We start from the raw sequence: 16,727 nt of genomic DNA on the forward strand, positions 1-16,727 counted from the left end.
AATGTTTCTCATTGGATATTATTATCCATGTAATCATTAATAGAGAACCTGCTTTATCATTACTTCAACCGTAACATGCAAAAATAACAACAATCAAAACGTCACATTTATGAAAGTACATTCTTTCTTCCTCGGTAAACTCAACAAGGTCCGTTTCTTCTCGTAGTTGAAGAACAACATAATACATCTTTAAAATTTCATGCTTATTTTCAAATGACTTCCTCTTCAAGACCTACCCATCCATAACATGAACAAATAGATTGGAGAAAATAGTGAAGAAAAACTGCCACAATATTTTGTCGAACCATGTGTAGATGTACATACTATTGATAGTGTCCAGAAGATATATCCAGTCTTGAAAACAAGATTGGAGGAATAGACGACGAGAGGTACGACGCCGACGTTTGGTAGCTGCAGAGTCCATGTGGGGTTTAGTCTGGAAAGCAGGTACCGTAATCACTATTTTGTTTTCCACTTACCGCTGACACAATCAATTTAATGGCAACCACCACGTTGAACGTATTCGATATAACTGCCAGAAACCCAATCCAATACATAACAAGATCTGCCAACGTGTCAACACATGGATCCAGGTTGTCCCATGTCAGAATGTCATAGTTGAATATATTTGTGCAGTTTCCTGAATCACAGTTAAAAAAAAAGTTAACTAAAAAGTTATGTGGTTACCGGGAATTCCTACAACAGTGACGAACAGCGATATCAGCCAGCATACAATTAAAGCTACCTAGAATATGGATTTAGAGAAAAAGAGAAAAAGAGGGAAACAAATAACAAACCGCTGTAGCAGTCCTCCCGTTCTTTCGTTTTGCGAGGGTGGCAAAGTAGATTATGAGGAACCGATTGAAGGAAATACATACTTGAGTCATGGGGCCTGAAAGTTGGTTTTTTATTGGAAAGTAGAAGAACAGAATCTAAGAAAACCTACAGTACCGCTCAATGGGTTCTCAACTTTGGCATTTTTCAGTGGAAACTTACCAACTTTGACAGTGTATTTCGATGTCACCTGATGGTTCGACAAATTTTATTTTGTATGTTTTAGATAGAGCACAAGAAGCACATAATTTTATTAGTTGATCATTTTTTTGTAGGGACACTATCATGAAAGTTACAGGTTGTCAAAGTGATTTCTTCCTGAAACCGACTGATGCGAAATTTGAAGCTTTTCACTTTGACAACCTGTAACTTTCAAAATAGTGTCCCTATAAAAAAATGATTAACTACAAAAATGATGTGCTATTCTTGTTCTGTCTAATCCATACAAAATTGAGTTTTTCGGACAATCAGGTGACACCGAAATGCACTGTCAAAGTTAGTCATTTTCAACTGAAAATGCCCCAATTGTATATCACTACTGTAAGTCAACCAACCTTGAACATAAATCCCATAAGCTGCCATTTGATTCAACAGCATATTCATCGACTCTGGACCGTAATACATTCTTCTGGAAATTTCTAATTCAGAATTCAGAACAAATAAATCAGTAAGTTGCTTCTTACAAAACAGAAACTGGTCCGTTGAAAATAAGATAACAAAACAAAATCATGGAATTGGATATAGTCTTCGAAGAACACATTATATAAAAACTGGACATGTTTTTTGATAAAAATCTGTGAAATACGAACAAATTTACAAGTATGCCGAATGCAGAGGTCTAAATAATGAATTAAGCAACTCTAAATCTTATAGAACTTACCAAAATCATGAAAACGCCTGCCACAATGGTTACCCATGGCTCGGCAACTTCTTCCGGACGAGAATCTTCTATCCAGATTTGAGCGAGCGTCCAGTTAGACAAGGACATGTCAATATCTGAAAATACGAGTTGTACGAAAAACCAAGAGTCAAGTTTCGTCTACTCAATTAGGCGTAACATGTGTCTGACTCGGAAGGAAATGATTGGTTTACCACGCAGTTCATAATTGACTACAACTATTTCTATGTAATTTCGTTTAAGTACTAGTTCAATGGGAGCTTTTTAAATAGCTGGGTACTCTGAACTTTTAGACAATGATTTCTTATCTTTGAAACTGATATTTTTGACTATTTTGGGTAAAATGATTTGTGTCATTGGTCAAAAACAAAACGAAAATGAAATATGGTGATTCATGTCAATGGGGGTATTTCTATAACCGAGAACACGTATGGATATTTATTGGAATTGATCAAGACACTTCCGGTGTGGGGTTATAAGGAATTGGGTAAGGTGAGAGTCATGTCTTTTCGATATGAAGACAACGTTTTTTGAAAAAAAATTTGAAAAATATGTGGTTGTTTCCAAAACAAGTTAATTGTACTATCTTCTCAAGAGTTTTCGTTGGCACATGGTCATTTTTAGTCGACATGAATTCAATCCGGAAGTCAGTATCGAAAACTGAGAACGGCCGAAATGAAATAATCAGCCTCTGCCCTCAAAACTGAGTCTAGAACTTTCCAGAAAATCTCTTGTGTCCCCAGAAAAATCGCAATGTTATTTTGTCCATGATATTTTGTCTCAAATGTACACCTGCAGCTTCAAGTAATAGGAATCTACTTTACTGGATTTGTTGTTGTTATTATTGAAGTGTTTCCTGAAACAAGCGCAAACTTGTTTTTCTGAATGGACGATAGAAAGCTTTTGGAAAATATTGAATCAAATCAGACCGAGGACATTCAGAGAATACATCTCACAAGACTACCGTAACCCAAAAATTGTAAAAACTTACCATCAGATTTCTCTCTAAACTTCAAGCCATCAACAGTTCCATTTTGAAAGATTGGCATTATCTAAGAAGAATCTAGAATTTCTTGGAGTACGAGAACTGGCGAGACAAGAAAAGCTGAAATATGCCAATGAGGAAGTGCGGTGTTTTTCGTCTCAATGCAAAAACACTATATACCGAGAAAGCTGAAAATCAGATGTCATTTATTTTTTGTCACTAACCAGGTTGTTTTGTTCTTTGTTCTTGTAACAAGGTTTGCAGAAAATGGTTGTTTTCTAGAGGTAATTGTTCTGTGTATTTAACTATAAATTTCGATTTCCTCAATGTTCTTGTCATGAAAAAATCCCGTCTGCCCTATGAAAACGACGGACTCCGTTTTTGCATTCAGCATTCATCTAAATTTGACATCAGAAACGAAACCCTCGTAATCAAATTAGTATCTTCCCCCACATTTCTTCCAATGCTCAACTCCATAATCGCATAGTCCATTTTCTCACCCGGTGGTTCTTCTCCGCATGTTTTGTGCAATGCACACGCACACCTGCTCGATGACCCTGTTCCTTTCCACGCGTTTGTCACTCCTGACATCAATTATTGTTACGTCATTGTGGCCTCACCGTTCTGTGGGTGTCTGCTACTTTATATCATGCAACTCATTCTTCTACTCATTATGTTGCGTTGATCATTCTTTTGGGGGTATTATTCACAAGAATCGAGAAATTTTTTTTCAAATCTCTGTTTAACGTTGATTTAACAGCATTTTCCCCCTTTTTCGCTATTGCGGTCAAAAACAAAACTGCTATATTATGTTATGTAACTTCTCTTTTCTGATCCTTATCTATCTGAAAAGTTATGCAATGAAACAAGGTTGACCGTCTTTTCCTTCCTTGTTGATCCCGCCTATTAGATAAACGAACAAGAAAAAGAAGAAGACACTTTCTTTCGCTCACAATTTGGAAAAACGAGTATTTCGAGGTTTCAGTTCGTTTTTTTTTTCAATGAAAATTCCTGTCTTAAGGTCGCAATCCAATCATTTCTAGAATCATATTTGACAGAAACATGCCCAGTGAATGACACATTCTCGAAGGAAGCCAGCGCAATATTTGTCTTGTGACATCTTGTGCCAAATTGTTACAAAGTTTGGTGGTTGGAGAAAGTCAAAACATTTTTCCATTAGCAAAAAAACGGGCCGAATGAAACTATGATTCATATATTGTGAAGGCGCAAGGGTGGCTAACCAGTTGGTTTCTTCCTTCGTTTGTTTGAATTTCACTGGGAAAGAGAATCGTCGTTATTTTCGGAAAAAATGTGATTTTTTTTTGGAATCTGTTCGTTATTTTTGATTCAAGTTCTTCAGGTGTGTCCCTTTTGAAAATCTCATTTTTCATAGTCATGTTTCTCTCTATTTGGTATAGTAGCAGACGAAAATTTGATGAGGATAAACTTTAAGAGTGTGTCTCGGTCTCACATCTTATCTGATGATGTCAATCTTTGCAGAAATTGTAGATAAAATCTAGAGGTTCACTTTTTTAATTGACACCTTTTTTGTACGAGACATGCCTAAAAAGTTGCAGATCGGAAAAGTGATTACTCCCTCACATCGCATTATTTCAGTGCAAAGTATTGAGATTTTGGAGCTACGCACTCTCAAAGTTGGTTATTTTTGGTTAACAGCGAAAATTAACCGCCGGTACTGTAACTTCTAGAAAATGCTTCTAAATTGACTTACAATACTATTTTACCAGCTTTTAGTTTTACGAAACTATTGAACCCGATAAGTGAAATTAAGTAACAGAAATTTCAGAACGTTACTGATAAGACGAATTCTGACATCATATCAGTTCTAGATAAAAAACCATAATGATTAAACTACACCAGAGCTGTGCGGAAGTAAAATTTTTTGAAAAGGAAGAAGGAAGAAGGAAGAAGGAAGTGAAATTTTCAACAAGGAAGAAGGAAGAAGGAAGAAGGAAATACCTTCTTTAAAAGGGAAGAAGGAAGAAGGAAGAAAAAAGTGAAAAAAGCACGGAAGAAGGAAGAAGGAAGGAAGAAGGAAGGAAGAAAGAAGTTGGGTTCCGAACCGGTAAATCGGAAGTTAATTTTGAAAATGACAAATTTGAGGAAACTTTTTTCTAGTCACCTCTGAAAACGAATTTTGATGTTGTTTCATACAAAATTCCGTCAAAAACCCCCCAAATTCCGTCGAAAATTACAAAATTTTAGTAAACTTTTCAACGGAAGAATGAAGAAGGAAGAAGGAAAAAAAAACATTTTCAAAAGGGAAGAAGGAAGAAGGAAGAAGGAAGTAAACTTTTTAAAAGGGAAGAAGGAAGAAGGAATAAAAAAGTGAAAAAAGAAGGAAGAAGGAAGTCGAAGGAAGGAATTCCGCACAGCTCTGAACTACACATAATTTCTCCAAACAATCTCTCACGTTTTAGAAAAATTGTGAATTTCAAAATTTTTCTTTCTGGTTCTTTCTTAAAGTCCAATTTTTGAACTTTTTGTGATTCCCGCTTTTCCAAACCTTTTCATCTGATATCTTGTTGTTTACTGATTTTAAATTTCCCTCTGCTTCTCTTTTTCTATTTTCTATTTCGAAATTCTTCCTCTTTTTCATATTATTCTTCTTCCCGCATTCAACGGCTGATGAAAGAAAAAGTGTGTAAAGACACCTAAACTGACGCGATGTTGCGTACTTTTGCACCCTTTTTTTTCTTCTTGATACTTTCAGTGCAAAAAGATTGAAAAAGAAAAGATAAAGCGAAGGAAATAAGAAAGAAAGTGTATAATCGATAAATAGAAAAAACTAAAATTCTAGTCAGACGTGATCGGAATTCAGACAGTTGATGTTACGAAATTTCATTTCAATTTTTCTTGATTCTGATCCATTTATGCCTAATATCTTCGAATTTCAATCTCCATATGGACCTAGAACCAACAATCCATCCCACGATTCATCTTGGCTCCTCGAAATTAACATCATTCTAATTTCCCTCATTTTTCTTTCCCTCAATCAGATGGTTGAAAAAAAGTTCTCAACCAAAAACACATGTCTTCCGCCTTACTGTCAAAGTCTCCGCAACACCTCGCTCCTCTCTTCTCGACTTATTTCTGCGTCTGGTACTGTGGGGTTGAGGTGATGATTAATAGGTAGAAGGAATATCATATAATTTTGGAGTACCAGTTGAAACAGTTGCTCGTTCCGAATACCAAATGGAATATAATATTACTTCTCAAAATCTCCCAAAAGTCTGAGCATCAGCATCACTTCATCCTTTGATGTTCTTCCTGCTCCGTTTCTAATCCATCTGTTTTTTGACAGGTGTATCACGGAAAAACACAATACCGCCCGCCACCGTTTCCTTTGATCCTTTGCCCGACTCCCTCTTCCTTTTCTTCGTTTCCGATCATAATCGTCCGCCTTCCCTCTCTCGGTCTTCACTACACATCACTACCCTGTTTTCGTTGCTCTGTCTGGCCTCAATTTGAACCAATCTGCGCAGTTGGCATCCATGGTCTAATCCATTTTTTGTATTATGTAATTATGTCACATCTTTCTTACTTATTGGCCCACCCCACTGTGTAATATTCGTTGCCCAGTCTCTCTAGTACTCTCTTTTGTACCCCAATGTGTGTCTCATTGTGGCACCTGTTGGATTTTGGAGGGAATGTATCCGATTATGAACGAAAATCGGATTATAATTTTCCTTCTTCTTTTTCGTCTCTTTTATCCTTTTCTACTCAATGAAACCCATTTCTTCACCTTCAAAAGATTAACAAATTTTTTGACATTTATTCAATTTTTCATCGAAAATGTGAACATTTTTGATGATTTTTCAGAATTTCTCCTAACTCTGAACGATAGTCGAACATTAGACTTTTTGCGAAAAAAAACGAAATTCGAAAAAAATTGAATTTTGACGCCAATTTTTCGAGCCTTCGGGCTGGGCATCGCCTTAATTTCTCTGACAGGATTCGGCCCGATAACTATGCCATGAATTGTTTATTTGCTTAATCGACTGATTTTCCAAAGGTTAACATTATGCCTCCAGATTATAAACAAAGTTACCTTTCTTTCTTTTTCTTTATCCTCTTCTACACAGAGGAAACCCATGATTCTCGTTCCCTATCATTAGTAGGTGACAGTCGGGACGAACTATTTTGAGCACAGCAATGGGCTCTCTTAATCGGGTCCGATTACACGCTCCTGCCTCCTGTACCGTTTTTTTCTTTTCAAAAACTACACTATTAGCGTCTGTCTAAGTAGGTATCCGTTCAGAAAAGCGCCTTTCGTTGCTCAATCTGTACTTTTTTGCATGATATCTAAGGATTTTTTTTGTATTATGTAATTATTAGTCATGTAAACATCTTTCTTACTTATTGCCTGACCACACAGTAATATTCGTTGCCCCGTCTCTCTAGTACTCCTTGCTACTCTATTTTGTACCTTGTTGGATTTTGTAGAGGACGTATTCGAATAGAAAGGTCTCCTCTTACATTAATTCAGTGCTCTCGTCCCTTCTCTATAAATTTTCTTACTTCGACATTCTGAATTGTTTATTTGTTTAATTGATTGATTTCGAGAGATTAACATTATGCCTCCAGATTATAAACAAAGTTACTTTTTCTTCTACTTCATCTTCTTCTTTATGCACTTCTACTCCATGGAAACTCGTTTTTCGCCCGTTATGATTCACGTTCCAAATCATTTTCCAAACCGTAACAGGTGGCATTCGGGACGAACCTCTTTGAGCACAGCAATGATCAATATGGGACTCTCAATCGGGGTCCGATTACACGCTCCTCCCTCCTGTACTTTCATTTTTCCAAGAGTATTTGCGTGTGTCTTTCGTTGCTCTCTCCTTCCGTTACTCTGTCTGGACTCACTTTGAACCAATCTGAACTGTTGGCATCTATGATCTAATCCATTATTTGTATTATGTAAGTATTAGCCATGCACTCATTTTTCTTCCACCTGTTGGATTTTGGAGGGAAGGTATCCGAATAGAAACCTCTCCACTAACATGAATTAAGTGTCCTTTCTCTTTCCATTTTCGTATTGTCATCCTTCTGAATTGTTTATTTGTTAAATCGATTGATTCGGAAAGATTAACATTATGCCTCCGGATTATAAACAAAATAATGTTTCTTTCTTTTTCTTCTACTTCTTTATCCTCTTCTACTCAAAGAAAACCCATTTCTTTACTCGCTATGATTCTCATGCTATATCATTTTGCGAACCGTAACTGGTGGCAGTCGGGACAAACTTCATTGAGCACAGGAATGGGGTTTCTTAATCGGGGTCCGATAACACGCTCCTCCCTCCTGTACCGTCTTTTTCTTTATTCTTTTTAAATCTCTACTCTTACATGAATTAAGTGTGCTTGTCCCTTCTTTATCCATTATTGTCATCCTCATGAACTGTTTATTTGCTTAATCGATTGATTTCAAAAGATTAACATAATGCCTCCGGATTATAAACAAAGTTAATTTTCCTTCTACTTCTCCTTTTTTATCCTCTTCTATTCAAAACGCTATGATTCTCGTTCCATATAGCAGGTTGCTGTCGGGACCAACTTTTTTGAGCACAGCAACTGTCTCTCTTAATCGGCGTCCAATTACACGGTGTTCCCAATCGGGGTCTGATTACACGCTCCGCCCTCCTGTACCGTCTTTTTTTTTCCAAGAATTACATTAGTATAGACACTGTCTGAACAAATATCCGTTAAGAATAGCCATCTAGAATCTTAAATTTCATGTTTGGTCTCTGATATTGTCTCCGTTCTTCATTTTTCTGCCTTTGAAGTCTTTTAAGTTCAATGTTATTCCAACTAACAGCCTGATTTCAGCTATGTCCTCCGCTCGAAAGCTGTTCAACCACTCTCCAACTGCCAGCGTCCTCAAAACCGAGGATTCTGATGATTTTGAGAAGTTCCCAGTCGGGGCGACTCCGTACACCAGGGAAGAGCTCTTCGCTCGGATGCAGTTCAGAAAGAATCCCCAAGCCGCAATCTCAAGCCTCATCGTCTCCAATCAAATCAAAGAGGAGTCTCAGGATTCATTTGATAACTTTGCTCCAAATGGAGTGAAAGCGGTGCAGGACTCATTCGATGCCTTCGAGCAAAAGGTGTTGTTGGCGGCTCCAACTCAAGAAAGCACCCCAGTCGTCGAACCACGCGAGCCAAATGATCTATCGGCTCCGGCTCCTGACGTCACCCCAGCCGTCGAGGTACATCAAGAAGATCTCGTCAAGTCAGAGTTTTTTGGCAGAACACTTGACCAGTTCATGGATGCTGCAAATAGGGGGCTCGGTACCGTCAGGGCTACCATGACTGAGGGAAAAGTAGTTTTGGTGAGATTCTTCAAAATACTGGTTTTCTATCAATAGATTAATTTTAGGAATACACAAAATCTCCAAAGAAAGTCGACGAGCCACTAATTATCGTCGATGAGCCCATCTCGGACAGTCAAGCATCGGTGAGTTTTTAGGAGAATTAACGGTAGTACGTAACCTCAACTTGGAGGAATTAGCGGATCTCCTATCGTAACTGGGACTTTTTTAGAGCGTGACCACCCCGAAGAGGCGACTCCGAGTCATTGACTCCGATGACGAAGACGATGATGAGGAAGGAGCCAGTGAAGACAAAGGAGATGGAGGATGTCACCACCCCATCCCCTGCAAAGAGGATGAGAACTCTCAATCTGGTATGTTTTTTAAATTAAATTCAACTAGTTGAAGGGCATATTTGTACTCGAACTCTGTTATCTGTTTGAAAAAAAACTAGATTAGTAACTAGGGACATTTGTCTAGAATCGGACACAGTATCTCTTTCCTTATTTCCATTTTATTAATTTTGACAAGAACACAGTCCCGACGAAAAATCTATCATATTTTGCCTTTTTCAGTTGAAAATGTCCAACTTTGAGAGTGTGTCATGGTGAAACTAACTGTCCCACAAAATAACTTTTTAGGGGATCAAACAGACCAAGAGTAGAACTCCATTTTTGTAGTTGACAACTTTTCTGTACGGGCGGTCCCTAGAGAGTTACATATCGTCGAAGTAATTTCTCCCTAAAGTTGACCCTTTTCAGTGCAAAATAGTGCGATTTTTGAGCTGTCCTCTTGAAATGATCATAACTCTCTAGGGACCGCCCGTACAAGAAAGTTGTCAACTACAAAAATGGAGTTCTACTTTTGGTCTGTTTTATCCCTTAAAAACTTGTGTTGTGGGACAGTTAGTTTTACTATGAAACACTCTCAAAGTGGGACATTTTTAACTGAAAAAAGCAAACTATGATATATTTTTGGCCGGCACTGCACATATTTTATTAGTTGTTCATTTAGTATACAAATTGAAACACTGCTTTTTTCAGTTCTTATCATTCAGTACTTGTTTTTGTTTTTCAACGTTCAATTGATAAGCATCGCTATCATTGAGTCATCCCTCTCCGTGTAAACTTTTTTAAGAATGAGCAAATACAATATTATATTTATTCGATTTTACAACTTTAGCTATCAATAATCCGTTTTGCAGAATCCGGAAGACGTCTGGACAGATGAGGACCTGGAGGAGGAAGATGAGTCCATCGTCTTCTCCCAAGACACAGATCCGGACTATTTTCCGGATACACAGGAGCAGCGAGATCGGCCCTCTGATTTCAGAATTCCACGCTCCGCTCCACGTGATCCACTTGATTTGGAATATTGAAGGAAAATCTTGAAAGTTATAATTATTATGCATTTTTCTTTTTTAAATCTTTTTTATTTGAAAAACACGGTCTCCTTTGCTTCACTTTAACAGAATCTAGCTACCAATAAATTCTTATAAATAGAAACAACTGTTATTGTCGCCACTGTTGAATCTCGATTCATCCAATCACTCCCACTTACTAAGCCCCGCCCACAACTCCCGCAGTGAGCAACTGTTGTAAGGGAGGGCTCCTCTCATTCTATTTCGTTGTGGAGTCTTGAACGTCCGAAGCTTATTCCAATGTCTGACCAATTCGAGGTTATTACTATGAAGGATTTCGAAACTGAGATGGTTGCTCTTGGAGATTATAATACTCCTTGGGATCCAGAAGTCTACAAAAAGGCATTCGCCGATGTGGAGCGATGGTTGGAAGAGGATGAGAAGAGAAAGAAGGAAGGAAAAGTTCAATAAATTGGTAAGTGATTTTTTCTTGCTATGGAAATTCATTTTTGTAATGCATTTCAATTTAAAATTGTTGCTATTTTTCAGTTTCGTCGTCATGAAATGTTCTACACCGTTCTACTTCACTCAAACAATGCCTAACAATTAACTTTATTGCTAAAATAACTATTGATACGTCTTCACTCGATAAATTATGAGTTTGAAAATTGATTCAAATACCAAGAGAAAAACGTTCCGCCACACAGTGTAATAATGGAATGAAGAGGGGACACATTTACATTCCCTGAGTGCATATTCAAACTCAATTGAAGACAACTGACTCTGTTAGAATGACAGTTGGCGAGTCAAATTTATAGTGTGGATTTCAAATTGACTTATTGAATATCGCCCCGACATTATTTGAAATTATTTTCTCAGACATTCAAACAATTTCAAATCATTTCGTGCAACTCAATAAAAATTCTTATCGTCAACGAGAGCAGTAAAAAGAACAAAAATACAGTAAAAATGTTTCAGAAATGATTTTGTTTTATCACACAACAGGATCTGGTCTCTCACATGCCTTCGTCGAGTTGGATCCTGATGTTTTGATGATGGGATTGATTTTCTTGTTACGGAAATTGAATGATAACATGATCAGTCTGAAAGAAAGTGTTTGCTTACAGTACCGGGAAAAAATATATCCCAGTTTGCCTTTTCAGTAGAAAATGGCCAAATTTGAGAACGCTATTACTAACTCTCTCACCATTTCAAGGTTTTCAGAGTTTGTACTATGAAAGTAAAGCTGTTTTTTTTTAAATCTATAATACATTACTAGAAAGAATTCATAGTCATTGGGTAATAAGTAATACTAAGAGACACACTCGTAACTAATAATTTTCGACAGAGTCACTCACCCATCCACCACCGGAACCAATACATCAAACCCCATTTCAGCCATGAATGAGCCCAGACTGTCCTTTTCAAACCAGCGAACAACATAGTAGCATATGAATATTTGGAGGACATATATCCAGTCCTGGCATAATGATTGAATGAAAAACCGAACTGTGTTCTTTTGTCGTCTTCTGCTCATTTCGCAACTGAGACTTTGGTTTTTCTGGAATTATTGGGAGGTTCAAATGGCTCTCTATTCATTTTTTGAATGTTTTCCAGTGTCTTTTAAAACCTAGATGTTCGATTTTGCAGCTAACACTTTTTTGAGAGCATGCTCACTGGAACAACAGTAATCAAGAAGATGTTTTTTTTAACCAACCGATGATATGATCAGCTTCCTTGCTATCAACAAATTGAGAAAGTTTGAAAAAATCCCAATTACCAACAACGTGGCAAACATCAAATACCCAAAATTGATAGAACAATGAGTTGCACTCCATCCAATATGCTCGAGACTTATAGTCATCAAACATTGTTCTGAAAATCCTGGCAACACGGATAACCAGACACATATCATCCAACAAATCGACAAAAAGAATATTGTGATAGGATTACTGTACTTGGATAAATCTCCTCCTGTTCCTCTATAATTCCAGAAAAAGTAGACTACAAGAAATCGGTTTGCTGTAATCATCAGTTGTGTGAGTGATCCCATTACGATTAGTCCATAGCCGGCTGCCTGATTCATGTAGCCATTAAGAGAATGTGAACCGATTAACTCATAAAGTGTATAAGTCATTCCAATATATCCAGAATAGATCAAAAGATTCAAGAAGTTTGATAAAGTTTTTGAAATACACATGAGATGAAAACAAGAGGATTCCAATTTCAGGTAATTCAGAAAGACACAACTATTAATGAGAATGCCAACTGATGACACTGTTATAATATAAATTCCAGCAGTTTGAATGAAAGTTCTGCTTGCCATTGCGTCAAAAAATAACAGACAAATAGCTTGAGAAAGCTTTTTTATATCACATTTATGTCTGGAATATAATTGAGTGTTCTGCCGTGTTCTGAAAATTGAAAACAGCTGATTGGGGAGAAAAACAGCATGCATGTCGGATGTGGGGTTTTGTCACCATATTTCCGGCAATTACTCATTTGATTTTAAATCATTTGCAATATGCGAAGTAAAGTGTTTTTGTGTTTTTGCACATTATAATGGGTTCGTAAATAGCATTAAAATGCAAAATGTGGCATTTTAATTTGCACTTTCTCTTCGTGAATAGGTGTATTAAAGCACCCCGCTTATGTTTATTGTTGTCCTTTCATTCGGAACAAATCCGACTCGGAACAAATTGAAATGAAAAATATTTATCATTTTAAATTACTTTCCGTAGTTCTGTATTTATCAGTTTTTGTCGTTTGATAGATTCGAGTTAAAAACTTATTCCTATGGTTGTGATTTTATATTCATTGGAAATATTTAATTTTTTTCAGTTTGTTTCGGCCGTTTTCCACTGGACAAAATAAACAATTCAGTTTTCTGGAATAACGGGCACGGCCTCATCAGCAGTGGACCCTTTCAAGTCATCGAAAAAACAGAAATTTTTATTTATTTTGTAATTTAATCGTTAAATATAGTAAAGCGAGCAAAACTGAATGAAATTAGTGTTTTAAAAGCATAGAAATGATGGCGATCGAGAAAAAAGTAGCTTCCAGAGCATTTTTACGTTTTAAAAGTAGAAAATATTGAAAATGAACAAATTGTTGACTTTCGATCTATTTTTTAAGAAAATTTCTTTAAAATAACCCGCTAAAGTGAACGTTTTCCGCAAAAACGACCTCTCAAATTTCAGTGAAACCCCGCCCCTTTTCAGTTTTGCAACCTGCGCACGTGGTTTTTGCAAGGAGCGGCAGACGTTTTTTATTTTTCAGCTTTATCTGGTGCATCGCTTGAAATGTTGTTTTCGGCCGATTTTTCACCAGTTTTTTTCTTTTTTCATTCAAACTTTTTTCAGAAATACTTGAAAAAGGGTTTTATTCGAATCTTTAATTTTTGCGCTCCTCTCTGACTGCTTCGTCGACCAATTTTGCTTTTCTCTTTGTTTTTTTCTCGCGAATCTCATCACTTTTGCACTTTTCGTGATATTGTTTCCCTTGTTTCTCGCTTTCTTTTACAATAATCTCATTTCTTATCCGCTTTCTTCTATTTTAATAACGTTTTTACAGGTAAAATGACCAGTGTTTCTCGAGAAACGCCTGAAATACGGCGGGAACTGCGAAATCTCCCGGAGAATTGGATCGACACGCTTTTCGGAGAGTTATACAACGGATGTAAGTAGCGATTTCTTATTGAAAAATTTTCTCATAAAATAGAATTTCGAGAGAATTACTCATTTCGGAGAACCAAACTGAATATTTTTTTTCAGCTCTGCAAGTCACTGACTGTCACAGGAGGTACCAAGGGGCAAATGGCTGTATAGAGTCGCAAATTCCATTGAATTTGTGGGAGTTTGGCTCAGGACAGAAAGAACGTCTCAGCGAGAAAATCGATATCACGGGCGGCAATGAAGTATCGGAAAACGTTGAGGGAGAGACGAACACCTCCGACAACGAGTGGAATGTTTCCGAAAATGAGTCAGACACAGAAAATCCGTCACTCGATTTGGAGAAAGAGGATTCAGACGATGTGGAATTGGATAGCTTTGAAATGAAGTCATCCGATGTAGAGGGGATAACTTTAATAGATTTATTCACTAAGTCGAAGGCAGAGTGGGAAGCGAGAAAAACGAGTTTTTTCAAGTCTGGAGAAGTCAAAAAGAAGTCAGATGATGTCCAGAAAGAGCCGGAAATTTCGTCGAGAATAACCGAAGACGTTGAGAAACCTGAAGATTGTCCGAAAGAAGCGACAGAGTACATTTACGCAAAGATAAGAGACGTTCGGAAGGAGTCCCAAATCGTCGAGGAAACGCCAAACGATGGCGAGAAAGATCCAGAAAACGTTAAAAATGAGACGGAAAATGTTAACAACGAGGCAAAAGAAGACATTTTCCTGGAGGCCGAAGGCATCCAAGAAAAGTCTGAAAATCCTGAACTGGAATCAGAAGAAAGCGAGAAGAGAGCTGGAGACGTTACTATGGTACCGAATTCGGACGATTCGTTGACAAAAGAAGTGGACTCGGGCACACTCGAAAATGCAGAAAACGTCACGGTGATCGCTACAGAAGAGTCAGATGATGTTGAGGGGAAGCCAGTAGATAAAAAGGAGATACCCGATGATTCGCAAAAGAAAACGACTGTGTTGGAGCTAGAAGACGCTAAGCGAGAAGTAATCGATAACGTCGAGGAAGATTCCTACGACGAAGAGTCAGAAAGAATACGACGACGAAGTATCCGGTTAGAGAAAGAGGCAGGTGTAGAAGCTTCTGGAGTCTTTCAATCTCCAGAAATACGTTCAGAAGATAAAGCTAAAAGTGAGACGTCATTTGATGAAGATACTGAAATTGAGACATCAGATGAAATCGTGATATATCAATCCTACTTTGATGATGTTAAGCCAGAAACAGAGCATATTTTGCACCTTCGGAAAATTGCCAAACACGAAATTCAATTTTTCAAATCGCAAAGTCTCGTTCTTCAATGTCAACAAGCATCCGAAAATGCGCTTCTGGAAATCAAGCAGTGCAAGTATCCGGATTACGAGATGCTCAGAAAGGCTGCTTTCATCACGCCGAAAGTTGAATTCAATGAAGGAATTCCGGAGATAATAAAACAGAAGTTTATGAGTCTTCTTGTCAGAATTTCACAACTCAAATCACAATTTCTGATCATTCAATCTCAAAGTGCATCGAAAATGGCTCGTTTGTTCCTCGTAAATCAACAAAATCGAATGGGTTTAGTGATGACTGAGACGAATTGTGACATTTTGGAGGCATTTCAAGAATATCACGGATATCCAACAAGTATTCAGGAACTTCTGAGCGATCTCGAAGAAAATATTGCTCAGAATAAACTGCATTCTATGATTTTATCGAATCAATGGGCATCGAGAAGCACTACGAATGATTTCGAAGAACCAGTTGTTAGGAATACTGAAATTACGATTCTCCGTGCTGAAAATCTGCTGAAATCGCTAGGATTCGGAGAGTTCACACCAGAAATAATACTACTTCAAGTGATAAACTTCTTGGAACAATTCGATCGATACAAGGCTCAAAACCTTGTGATTCAATGCCAGAATGCTTCGAAATTTGCCCGTATCTCGGTTATACAAGACGAATATCTCGGATTATTTACATTCTCATCCGTCCCTGAATTTACAAGTGAGAAGTTGTCAATAATTGCTGAATTACATCATAAATAATTTCAGATCGACAAGTTTCAAATCAATCGGAAGCCATTGATGCCCATCAATTGGAAGATATAGTATTTCCAGAGGAATATATAGCTGAATCGCCGAATCCTGATGACTCATGGCTTCAATTCTTCAATATTCCGTCACCACTCGATCTCTCAACACTTCATGTTGACGAGTCGTTGTTAGTCAATTCGCTTGGTTTGTCAAATCTTAAATTTTCATGCAAAACAAATAAATTTCAGACGTGTCCGTGTCATCAATACTCTCCGAAATGCCCGACGTCAATTTGAGCGAGAAACTTATCGGACAGGATATTGCGAGTCCATCTGGACGTCGTCGTGTGTTGAGAATTTGTCAAAATCTCAATGCGTTGGTTAATTGCACAGAGGACTATTTTCCATTCAATGAATACGACGGTATCTCTAATAGTAGAGTATATACATTTTACTTTACAATAATTTTCCAGGCCCTCAAGTGTTCTCCTTGCATCTCCCGTCCACTTCACGAAACGAACAACCGGAGAGACTGATTCGGTACTCGAATCCACGTCATCGCTACAGAGAGACACCCAAAGTGATCGAAGAAGAAGAAGAAAATCTGTGAATGGAAACAACA

At 37.5% G+C, this 16,727-nt stretch overlaps 3 protein-coding genes across 3 annotated transcripts; 1 reads left to right on the forward strand and 2 right to left on the reverse strand.

Moving 5' to 3' along the window:
* Positions 1-93: 93 nt before the first annotated feature.
* Positions 94-1,822, reverse strand: GCK72_007015 (uncharacterized protein; the record flags this gene model as incomplete). Its single annotated transcript, XM_003109919.2, has 8 exons — positions 94-187; positions 237-436; positions 480-640; positions 688-745; positions 798-892; positions 1,389-1,462; positions 1,644-1,672; positions 1,715-1,822. 8 exons carry the CDS (start codon positions 1,820-1,822, stop codon positions 94-96), a joined length of 819 nt encoding a protein of 272 aa, XP_003109967.2.
* Positions 1,823-11,405: 9,583 nt separating this feature from the next.
* On the reverse strand, positions 11,406-12,611 carry GCK72_007016 (uncharacterized protein; the record flags this gene model as incomplete). Its single annotated transcript, XM_053725938.1, has 3 exons — positions 11,406-11,514; positions 11,770-11,972; positions 12,192-12,611. The coding sequence occupies 3 exons, from the start codon at positions 12,609-12,611 to the stop codon at positions 11,406-11,408; spliced, it is 732 nt and encodes a 243-aa protein (XP_053590132.1).
* Positions 12,612-13,989: 1,378 nt separating this feature from the next.
* On the forward strand, positions 13,990-16,715 carry GCK72_007017 (uncharacterized protein; the record flags this gene model as incomplete). The annotated part of the gene is made up of 5 exons (XM_003109874.2): positions 13,990-14,089; positions 14,185-16,077; positions 16,125-16,310; positions 16,355-16,528; positions 16,579-16,715. 5 exons carry the CDS (start codon positions 13,990-13,992, stop codon positions 16,713-16,715), a joined length of 2,490 nt encoding a protein of 829 aa, XP_003109922.2.
* Between the last annotated feature and the right edge of the window lie 12 nt (positions 16,716-16,727).

Source organism: Caenorhabditis remanei, chromosome II (assembly GCF_010183535.1).
Source record: "Caenorhabditis remanei strain PX506 chromosome II, whole genome shotgun sequence".
Classification (NCBI taxonomy): domain Eukaryota; kingdom Metazoa; phylum Nematoda; class Chromadorea; order Rhabditida; family Rhabditidae; genus Caenorhabditis; species Caenorhabditis remanei.